At 38.7% G+C, this 12122-nt stretch overlaps 1 protein-coding gene across 1 annotated transcript in view; it reads right to left on the bottom strand.

The window, feature by feature from the left end:
- PRTG (protogenin) overlaps positions 1–12122 on the bottom strand; it is an 84150-nt gene that overhangs the window by 41210 nt on the left and 30818 nt on the right. The window contains exons 3-9 of the mRNA XM_086757538.1: positions 8534–8678; positions 7380–7513; positions 6931–7068; positions 5657–5815; positions 4891–5050; positions 4008–4255; positions 367–531 (exon numbers count right to left, since the gene is read on the bottom strand). Of these exons, the coding sequence (XP_086613664.1) occupies positions 367–531; positions 4008–4255; positions 4891–5050; positions 5657–5815; positions 6931–7068; positions 7380–7513; positions 8534–8678 (1149 nt within the window). The remainder of the gene's footprint in view (positions 1–366; positions 532–4007; positions 4256–4890; positions 5051–5656; positions 5816–6930; positions 7069–7379; positions 7514–8533; positions 8679–12122) is intronic.

Here is a 12122-nt window from a genome sequence, read left to right as displayed (position 1 = left end):
AAAATTTGAAAAAGATGCAGATGCTGTGCAGTTTGATTCACGTTTCAGATGCCCAAGAGAGAGTCACTGAGACTAATCCTAAGCTATCATCAAATTTTCAACACTGAGGGAATTCTAAAATAGTTATTTACATTATATAATTAAATGTCTTTCAAATAGAAAAAGACACCACGTAATGTACCATCTTGCCCTGTCAGAATGTTATTTTATTCTCATTCCTTTCATTAGCTGGCTCAGTCTTACACTGCACGTATTCGGAAGTCGCCCCGACATCAGTGGAAATTTGGGATCCTCAAGGGGTGTTAGCACGTTTTCACTCAGTGCAAACAAAAATGTTCAACCTACATCAGTGGTAACTTGTCTTACCGTCCTCAAGGGTGTGCTGAGTGACGTGATCTGACATCTGACTGGCTCCCAGAGGCATATAAGCTACAATATAGAAGGTGTAGTTGCTGGCTGGTTCCAAGTCATCGATAATGTAATGGGTTGTATCATTTCCAATGACCACTTGGTACTCTTCGTTATTTAAACCTGGCAGAAAACAAGGGTTAGACAAACAAAAATTCCTGACAATCCCTAAACATCACAGCATCTTGGCTTTGAGATCTTACAGAGTTATTTCATGTTCTTCCCCAACCTACCTCTATTCTTCCCACCCTACTAATTTACGCACAGGAGTAACTGTGCCTTGCTGTGGTGTAGATTATGGTGTTTCAGGATTCTCCTGAATATGGGATGCCGAATGCAATTCTAAACCCTATTTAGAATGAGTCACAACAAACTGTGCCCAGTGTACAGTAACACAACAGACGAGCTCTAATAGCCTTATCATTCATACTGAGCTTCTAAATCTATTTGTTTAGAGTCAGGGAGGTTCTTTTTTTCAAAACCTATTTACAGAGCCTTTCTATAGCAGGCTGTGAGGAATGTGAGGGCTCCACTCCATCAAAAACAAAACAAACACCCCCCTCCTCAAAGAAACAAACAAAGAATTTATTCAAGCAAAAGGATTTCATTTTAGCCCTGCAAATTCTATTACATGTGATTGACATGTTTTTTTTTCTTTAATTTGGAGAAAGCCCAACAAGAACAGACCAGAATGAGCTTCAAAAACGTGTAGCTCTTTAGTGAGTTGTTAAAAATAAAAAAAAAAAATTTAAAAAAATTCTCAGCAATTCACATTAAAATATGCATAGCAATGCATGCAGCAGTCCTTGTCTTTGTTGGGCTTTATCCCTATAGAGAAAGGCTAGAAAGTGCAATAAGTGTGGTGAAAGCTCCTGTGCTCACCAACAATTCACACCAAGTGCACGTCAACTTAATCAAAACTCTGTAAGAGCCAGCCCCTCCTCTTCACAACTGAATTTATAAACAAAACGAAAGGCAAATTCCACCATTAAGTTTTCCCACATTTATGAATTAACTTGATAGCATTTTAATTAGACAAGATTACGAGCATCTCACAACAGACCAGTTGATGGCTTGTTAATTAGGAATTGCAAGGCACGATTTCTGACCTGCTAAAATAGATCCTTGAGCTCAAATTAAAAGGACTTGTTCTCTCCTTGAATGGATTGCCAGGCCTCATGCAGAGGCCCTAATGAAAGAGCCATAATAGAGAACAAGGATTGCCTTCCACCACAATCAGGGTTCCCTTTGTGCCTTTTCCAAATCACTAACAAGGAATTAACACACTCCAACATGCATGCTCATCAGACCCTTATTCTTCTGGCTACTATGACCCCGATTTGAATGTAAAATATTCTGCTTAAAGAAACAAAAACCAAAACCACAAAAAACCACCTGTTAGTTTCTTCAACTAACTTGATTAAAACACTAACTTTTTTTTTTAAATAGGGAAGAGAACCTGAACCTGTTTTTACAGTGAAACATCAGAATACTCGAGTTGTGAAATTAAATGATGAGCGATGGTATCTTGTGTCCAAAGCACCTACCACATCGTGAAGTCAGAATAAAAAACTACAGAACTGTAGATGATTTGTGTGTTGTCCAGTTTTCCTTTTGGTTTAAAGCTTACGGAATCATAAGCATCAGTACAACTTAGGAGACTTAGCAAGCACTCTTTTTCTTACGGAGTAAATCAGGTGTCGACAATCCCAACAGTCTGTGGTAGCACCTCTATGGCCTCGTATAGCGTGAGTATCATCAAAAGATTTTCCTTAATATTTAGTTTGCATTTCTTTAAACGGAGTTGCTTCTAAGAGAGATAGCTGATGTGATACTTTCTCACAAAGGCATTTTCTAGGTTTTTAATAATGCCTTTGATACACGGGCAACACCCTCCGAAAGGTTTACAGACTATCACTTAGAAAGCAATTATTTTTATAAAAGTGCAGTACATTAGCCTTTGAAGCTCAACATTTTTTTCTACAAAATGAAACAGAAGTGATTTCATGGCCTGATGCAGATCTTCTGGTACTACCTAATCATGTCAAAGAAAAAAATGCATGCAGATCACCTACATTTTGATTCCCACCACTGTAATTAATCCTTTTAACACAGCACTCCCCACACTCCCTGCGTGGATTTCTTTACTAATGTGAAAGGATGCACAACAGCGTTATATTAAATAAAGTAAATATCACAAGACAGTCTGAAAAGATGAAAAAAAAATGAGTATTTAGAAAGGAAGTTCAAATAAATCAGAATTTTTCGTTTGGTGTTTGTTTTGATTTTTAAACCAAGACAAGCTACAATCTCATTTCACAAGATATAACCTTTGGCTAAGCAAGCAGATGAAGCAGGGATTGCAAAATTATTTTGCAGAAAACACATTTCAGAAGATACCTCCTTTCACTACTCTGGACAAGTATTTCCTGCACAAATACACACTTTCCTCAGGACAGTTTTCCAGGTTTTTTTGAAGTTACAGTGTCTCTGCTGTCTATACTGGCACTGGACATACAAATATCCACATAAGATATCTGATGTGACTTTATTCGTATTAGCTTTAAGAGGAGGTTGTGAGCAAAATACCTCAGTCAATAAAAGTGTAGGGAGTAATTTCCCACACCTCTCGTCCTCAGTATCTTTTAAAACTCTTTCCTTCCTTCCTTCAGACAAAATTCTCTTGTGTCCTGAAATATCCCACTTGCAAAGGCAAAGACAGCTATTCCTGCATCAGTATTAGAGTAATTAAGCTGTCCTTCCCGTCCTCTGCTTAGCAGATGGCAGAGCTGAGCATCTGCAGTCCTGTCCTTGAATAAACCACTTACTGAATAGAAATGGAAAAAGAAATCCCTCCTAGAAAACAGAGCTGCATCGCAGCTTAGTTTAAGCCATGCACCTAATGAATTTTCAAGTCATTTGACGATCACTTCTCCTCCTTATGAAAAATGCCTGTTTTCTATCACCTTAAAGATTACCTTAACTTAAAGCAATTACATAATACTAAGGGGTTTTTAAATGTCTAGTTACTCATTTTTACTCAAACTATAGATAGGAATTTATACTTCATTTCAGAGACAAAGATAAACTGTTCATAGCTATTTCAGCACATTTTAAGTTTGAGTATACTTTTCTCATTATAGGAGACAAAAGGGTGAAAGGAGAGTGGATTTTACTATTCAGCCAATATTCATTCTGAAAGAAAATAATTAAGCCAATAAAGTCTCTATTATTCTACTCCAGAATACATGAAAGCCAGTAAAGTCACTAGAATTTGGGGATCTAGACAAAAGAACTGTCTCTGGTGAAAAGTTCAACTCTGTAAGCCTCCAGGATTCTGTCGTTTGCTCTGCCCTTCCCTGCCAAGCACACACACAGAAGGCAGTAGGCAGAAGCTCCTGCTGGGAGCCCACGAATGAGATGAGGTGGCACAAGCATTTTGCCCCAAGCATGCCTGCTGTTTACAATATGTGTTTATACGCTGGTGCGCTCTGATGCAGCCCTGGTTATGAGCCATTCAAACCTGACAGTCTTTGCAAGGACCTTCAAGCTTTTACCACACAGAAGTTGTCAAACAGTATTTAAATCAAATTGCTTACCTTCTGCTTTCATGTAATGCACAGAGTATGCAATCACTTTGTCTGAATTATACAGTGGCCTCTCCCAGGCTAGCAGGATCGCCGAGCTTGACATCGTTTCAGCATGGACATTGTAGGGTGCACTGGGTCGGTCTTCTGACATAACTACAGTAAGCCTGGCCCTGGAGAGAATGGATCCCTGGCTATTCTCAGCCATGCACTGGTAAATGGCATCGTCTTCAGGAATGATTTGGTTAATCACCAATTTACTGAATCCAAAAGGAAGAGAAAGGTGGAAAAAGCTCACATCTTGGATAAACTTTGCTGTACATGATGCAACAGCAGTTACGTTTGCCGCTCAATCATGAGTTTAGTATAATTGACTTCCGCCTGGCAAACTATTCTATTAGAAATGGATGTGCAGCTATGAAGTTTAGCAACTTGAATTGTCCCTCAAAACCTGCCATGTTTACAGTTATGCCTGCAAAGCCAGGCACAGTGAAAACGAACCTGTAAATCTATTCCCTGTCTGCAACCTTAGGGTTGTCATTTCTCAAGCAACTCTTTAATATGAGCTGCTCACTCTACAGAAGTAGTGAAAGTGAGCCTCAAACAACAAGCAAGATTCTGGTCTCTGCTACACTACTGTAAACCTAGAGCAACTCTGTGGCGAAACTCTTCCGTTTCCCCCCCAGGTAAGGCAGTGATGACAAAAGCTTTGCTGAGGATTTTAGGTATTGACTAATCTGCATTCTTTCTGCTAAGGAAATGTCCATAACTACATGTAACATCCAATTTCATGCTTACCTGAGTTATATCTTGCTTGGTTATATTTAGTTACTGGAATTTCAACCTTTAGTAGCACATCACTAGCACAGCTCTAATACAGCCATTGTAATCTTACCTGTTGTACATTTTTATTCTACCATTGGAGTGTATTCTCCTTCCATTTTTTAACCATGAAATTTTGGGGGCAGGATTTCCTTCTGCCTGACAGGCAAAACGAGCCGTACCAGCTCTAGGCCTTGTTAAACTTTCCGGCCATTCCAGAAAAGAAGGTGGAGCTACAGACAAATAACAAGAGAAAAAAAAAAAATAACCATCAAGCCCCCACAAATGCAAGGGCAGTCAGAATAACAATGAATTTCCCCACACAAGCCTCTCTCCTCAGGCCACTCAAATACACATATGCCCATGCAGAAAGCATGTTCCATGCAAACAAAACAGATTTGTTTAAAGATACATACTATCTGCACAGATAGCAACATTTCTACACATTTTTGTTCATGCTTTTATGAATACAAACAAACCAAACTCCAGCCTATGATGTTCTGCTCATAAAGCATACATTCATATTATATATTTCTACTTGGTTACTGGATTCTCTTCTGTGTTGAAAGCCTGGCTTCTCAGAGCAAACATTGCACCTGGGTATTCTGAAGTGCAAATGAACTGCTAGTTCATAACTCAAACGTTGAGTATCTGACACTTCTCATTTAAGTCAACAGACAGAAAAAGGCAGCCACAGTTCTGCGATCTGCTTCATCTCTGCAGTATCCCCACAGCCCTTGGTGCGCTACATTTGAGAGAAAAATGCAGCCCAGTACGTAGCACAGCTCAAGACAGACACAAGACATTAAAATACACTGTGGAAGTCAAAGCAGGCTCACCCAGCACAGTGAGAGTTGCCATTGCCACCGTGAAGTTCCGTGTGCCTGGAATAGTGGCTCGACAGGCATAAGCTCCTGCATGCTGCACCTTTACGTCAGATATCATGAGGTTCCCATTTCCAAGGACGCGGGTACTGAAGACGTCAATGGACTTATGGTCTATTTGAGAGAGTGGGATAAGAGTGGTTACAAGGCTGTTCAACGTATCTAAATAACTTACCTAAATAGGGCTGCCTAGGCAGAGATGAGAGTTTAAAAGTCAAAAGATGCAAACGGAAATCACAGGTGAGCTTCCAGAGGTTTCCATTTTGCATTTGCTTTGCTCTTCACTTCAGTTATCTGACCACTCAGATGGATGGGTCTCGCCACTTGGCAAGTGGTTTATATCTGAAATTCACCATCACAGCTGAAAAACTAATGTCATTTTCCCAGTTAGCTTCCCCAGTTGCCTTGCACTATGATTCAGTTCATCACTACCAACATCCACATAATCTCTACAAACAGGGATCGATCATCTGTCTCCTTCTGAATTACGCTGGGGATAAAATCCCCATGTATTTTCTTTTATTTTCACAGCAAATGCTCTATGATTGTCAGGTAACTTTTTTCTTACTTGTTTGTCTATAAGAGCCACTGAATGAGCCAGGAAAGATATGTTTATTTCTCCCACTTTTAAAAATAAAAACGTAGGAAAACTTTCCATTATTTTCACATTTAGGTACGCGTCAGAACCAAAACAGAGATAGTTTTCATGGGAAAATGTGATGCATTGATGAATGTTATTGTTCTTACTGCTTTTTCTCTCTTCTCCCCTTCCAGGCAGACTGCTCGGGGTTTGATTATACTTATCCATAGTCCAAATCACCCGTTAACACAAGGTCCAAATCACACTCACATAGCGCTTCTAAGAACAGGGGGAGAAACATTTACAGAACTGTTTGGTAGGACGCAACCACTCCAACCTGCCCTAACTCACCGCTGATTCTACTCAGAGTCACAGATCCCTGGAGGTCACCACCCTACCTGGCCCTTCGCCCACACTGTGCTGTGGGCAGTGCGGGACAGGCAGCAGAAGTGGGGAATCCAAAGCCTCAGAAAACCTCAGAGGTTCTCAGCAGTGGTATGGAAGCATGCAACTGAAAGTCCTTCACTTATCCTACCCTAACCTACTACATGAAGCCTTAGAACAGTCACCTAATTGCTGAAATCCTTTCTTTCCAGTTTCACTTCCTCTCCACAGGCTGAAGGTCGTATGCTGTAATGTTAAGACCTACCTAACCGGCTCCATGAGATGATTGGCTTTGGATTCCCTGTGGCTACACACTCCAGTATGACTGTTTGATGAAGAGATGCCGTAATGTTCTGAGGACCAGCTATTATAGATGGCTTGTGAAAAGGCTTCAAGTCTGAGGCTTTGGAGGAAAAAAGAATTAAATAAAAATATCAAAGAAAGTGAGAACAATTAAACGAAAACTCAATTAAATGTGAAAAAAAAAAGTGACTTTTTTTGAAGAATGCTTAAAATTAAATTTACACCAAAGCCTTATTTCAGTAATTGTGGGAACTTACACTGAACAATATTTTAGCCACAAGATACAAGCAAGCAAAATTATTTGGGTAAGTGGTTCAGAGGACAGTTACAGCTCTTCAGTGCATATAAGTGTTTTTGCTATAATGTAAAAAAGCTTTTAATGCCATTGAAAAAATCTCACATGGTGAGTACCTGGAATAACACTCAGCACTGCCTCAGTGCTTTTCCGTCTATTGGCTGCTGTTGTGGCAACACATCGATAATTCCCAGCATCCTTCTGTTCAACACCATAGATCTGAAGAACTCCTGTAGGTAGAGTGGTTATCCTGTCACAGAAACAAACAAACAAAAACAAAAGAAATGTAGATAAACATTCAGCCAGTAAATACCATCATGGAATTAACTACTTGATTTACAAACAGCCAATGCTACATTGACTTGGGAACGGCAAGCTGCAGGCTCACGAACATTCCCTATATATGACTCACCTCTGCGTACGTCTGAACTACGGATGAGATTCCCCCCAGCACCATGATGCAAGCAGAGGAATTTACTTTCAAAAAGCAGATCCCTCTCACCCTCAGAAGCAGCCATCCCAATCTTCTTTAGCCAGCTACTACATTCATAGTATTCAGGCTGGCTGATTTTTGGCAGCAATTCCCGATATATTGCTATAACTGGTATACCCTTCCCAGAAAGCCAGCTATGCTTTCAATTTTTATGTTTCTCTTTTTATGTTCCTTTGCATGCTCGGTATCTTAGACATGTTCAACAAAAGTGACATGTCAAGAAGGATGGGAGTAGGTTCAGTGAATACAATCTGGACAGGGAAAGAATCTAGCAGGGAGCAGGCTGTATGCTTCAAATTAATCCATTCAAGAGAAGTCCCCCTGCACAGAATTTCCCTAGCATGAAGTCTTTAAACTCAATTTACTCTACATATAATTCTTTATTGGCCCTCTAAAGAAAAAGAGGTTCATCGTCAATTTTTCCGGGAAAGCAGTCTCACTAGTTCAAACCACCTCCACAGCCAAAGCCCATCCATTCTGTACCCTACAGCCATTCCCATTCCTGAGGATGACCTGCATACAAAATTCTGCAATGACAATTCAGAGGTCAGTGATTGTTGTGTAGACAATAATGCGTGATTTTGGGCTGCACTCCTAACACTTACTTAAAATTCATTAACAACATAACTATTACTAGCTATTTTAATGCTGATATACTATACACATGAAGCCTTTTTTATGTAATGGCATTGCAAGTATTCAGATTTTCTTCTTGTACCAGGCTCAAACTCATCACAGAAAATAAATGACATTCTAAAAATGTGTAACTCCACATACCTGTCCATGACTAAAGGTAAAGTTGTTCGGTTCACTTCCCATGTCACAGTGGCAGGAGGATTTGCTGTTATTTTACAGGCAAATCGAGCTACTCCGCCTTCCTGGACCTCAGTTGAAAGTGGCTGGACTTCAAATGCAGAAATGGCTAAAAATAAGAGAACACTGAATTTAAAGGACTAAAGTGAGGAAAAATTCCTGGCTAAACCAAACTCCAGATCATAGATAAACTTGCAAAAATACCCCCAAATATTTCAAATAGTCCTCTTTTCTAAAAACAAAGGAAGATAAGTCTAATTAGCTTGACAACTTTGCTCAATAATGTGGTTTCATTAGTTGGAAGTTTACTTAAAATAACTTTGCTTTAACGTAATTCAGTAAAAAAAGTTTCAGTGAAAATGGAAACTACACTCTCAAATGGAATTAAGCACACAAATTGACTGGCATGCAGCTGGAATGCATATCATTAAACTACTGAAGTTCATGTCAATTCAATTACTTTGGGACTGACTCCACTATATTTAAAAAAAAAAAAAATTGAATGCAATAGAAAATTTCCAAAACAACATTCTGTTCCAGTCATATTTTAGTCCTTTAATAACACTCACTTCAGTAAAAGCATTTGGAGAGTTGTACAAGTTCATACTTGTTAAGAAAAAGAAATCAAAACAAAAAAGGATCTCAAAATAAGTTTAATCACCTAAGAACACTTTCATCCCAACAGTCCAGGCAGTCACCGAACAGATGTCTGATGCACAGAGCATCAATATAATTTCAATCATTTACAACTTAAGGAGTTAAAAAAAATGGAGCAATTGAACCAGCAGATCAAGAAATACCTTCCAGCTAGGAGGCACCTAAGAATTTGATTGAATTTCTTTGCTCAGAAAATAAAAGCCAAAGGGAAAGGAATACAGAACTCTCTAATTAATTCCTCTGTTTAGTGCTACTTACAACATAATTAACAGAAAGAACAACTCTTCAGAGGCCACTCCTTTTAGGTAACTCACAACACAAATAATTCCATGCACATTTCTACTCGCTGTAACTGCACAGGGAACAACAATCTCTGCACAAACGCAATGGTACCGATTTGGTTTTGTTTGTTTTTTTTTTTTTTTTAAATCAGATTTTAAACAAATTTCTACTCTTACATAAATTCTACAGAAACATTATTTCAATAGATAAACCAATATTAGTAAGTTACCCATCTCTCAGCATTCAAGTTTTGTGTTGAAAGAATTCCTCTGTTTTACTTGTTCGTTAATCAAAATGGATTTTCATCCTGTTTACTCTAATGTGTTCCCAATAATAGCTCACGATGCAAGAACCGTGGCTGCTGGAAATTAGGTCTAGCACCTGAAACTTGATTCAGACTCCCAGGACGCAAGCAGAGATGCTCCTGGTATCCATTTTTATGATCAGTCTCGTGCTTTTTTTCTCCAGTCCACTTTTTGTTCCTTCTTTCACTTTTGAGCAGTACCAGGTTCAAGAACAAACAAACAAAAAAACCACACCACTTGCAGAAAGGTGTTACAACAGAAGTCTTACATTTAAAGCATGTTGGGGGGAGATGCAAAAACTGTTGTCTCCTTAAACAGATTTTCTTTTGATTGCTAAGGAATCATCAGAAGAAAAAAAAAAAAAAAAAGAGACTTAATAAATAGTTCTTTGCCTCCCTAGAGAAGTTCAGCCTCACAGAACGGAAAGAGCGCAAATCAAATAACCTGCGCATACACCAGGTTGTTCCTGTAACCTTAAACTTCCTGGATTTGCTTTCTGCTGAATTTGGTGCAGTTTGACTCTCCTGTAGTTTTCCACCACAGAAGACATAGGGAAAAGAAAAAAAAATTAAAAAGCATCCAGGCTTGTCTGTCTTTCTCCCTTCCCTCCTCCTCCATTCCAGTTCTTCCCTACACAGAAAACGTGTCTTCACCTGGAGCCAGGATAATATTTCCCTCGTGCTGTTCTTAACAGACTTTCTAACAGCAAATGCAGTGCTTTGGCGTTCTTCATTCATTTACTGAAAGCATGATGTAGCAAACTCGGCAAGTCTACTAAGCTTTCAAAATAAAATCTGTAGCAATGCAATAAAGGCACAAACAATAGGAACAACATGAATCAACACGAGATGCAGAGCCATCATGTAGCACACCTGCACCACACAGCCAGTCGCATAAGAAAGGACCAGTTTAACCAGGCAGAAAGGTTATATACATGCATCTATACATATATATACGTTCTTATCAAAGCAACGCTCTCACACACCTTTAAAAGTTTTGTCTCCACACGAACTATAAAATCACACCCAGAATTTTCCTATATCGGTACAATTCTTTAAAGTGACAGAGTGAGACAACACCAACACAATATTTGTTTTTCATTGTGTACCTAAAAAGAATGATTTATTTCCATGCATCCAGTACATTACAGCTGAAAATTAAAGACAGAAGTGAGACTTTCAAGAGCTACAAAAAAAACCTGAGGAAAATTAGTATTTCACAGAACACAAAATGTCATCATGACAGCAAGCAAGAACAGATTGAGCTATACTATTTAGAAAATCCAATGCAATTTGTTCATTGAAGCTGATATTTAAAGAACATTTTTACACCTGAGCAGGAACAACACATCTCCTCAGAAAATTAACCTTCAAAGATAGAAAAAGTCATAACTACAGCAAACAGCACAAAGTCTTCAGAAAAACTCATTAATGTCACTAGCTGTGATTTCAGAAACAAAGAATTCCCACTTATCTCTCATGTGAATTTGTACATTATTTATCAGTTTAGCTCAATACTCGCTCCTTCTATATCTTGTTTCTTTATGCAAATCTCTGGTTTCTTCTTAATTCTGACTTTATTTGTTCCAGTAAAAACTGTTTTTACAAGTCTATTGCTGCCCCGTGAAACCTGACCTCTTTGTAACAGGCTTGTTTTCATGGCAAGCGCTGATACCAACTCAGAACCCCAAGAAAAAAAGTCGTTAAAGCGGTGCTGTTAGGAGGCCAGAGCTCTATAAAATGGATAAGAAACAAAGTCTCAAGAGACATACATTGTTCCCGAAAACAACCCTGCAAAATGCAATAAATGTAAGTGCCTTTTTATTTGAGTTTTCCCCCTCTTCTCCAGTCTATTTAATCATTTTGGTCACAAATTTATAGCCAAAAGAAAATAATTAATGTTACTCCAAGAACCTGATGCTCCCACCTTTTTTAACTTGCATGACACCAAACGGTTACTTGCTGTCCCACACCGATTAAATGTTAGAGAAACACTGCTGGCGTCTCCCGCATGGATTCAATACTATCCTGCAGGCATGTAAAAACAATTTTGTGTACCTAAACAGGTTTACATAGATTTTAGCTATTAAGATACAAGAAAGTAAAACATAAGCAGCTCATCTTTTTTTTTTTTTTTAAGTATAGCAGCAGTTCTTCACTCATTTAAAAAAAAATAAATAAATAAAAGAGGGAGAAACGAACAAAAATAGAAACACAACACAGCCACTTCATTGACTCCTGCAGCTCGTTCCAAAACAAGTCCAGGTGACTTGTTCCCTTAGACGCTGCACTTTCTACTCACACACGTTG

Source organism: Chlamydotis macqueenii, chromosome 12, assembly GCF_036417535.1.
Source record: "Chlamydotis macqueenii isolate bChlMac1 chromosome 12, bChlMac1.mat, whole genome shotgun sequence".
Taxonomy (NCBI): domain Eukaryota; kingdom Metazoa; phylum Chordata; class Aves; order Otidiformes; family Otididae; genus Chlamydotis; species Chlamydotis macqueenii.
Note: the sequence above shows the minus strand (reverse complement) of the source record. Positions and strands in the feature narration are given on the sequence as shown.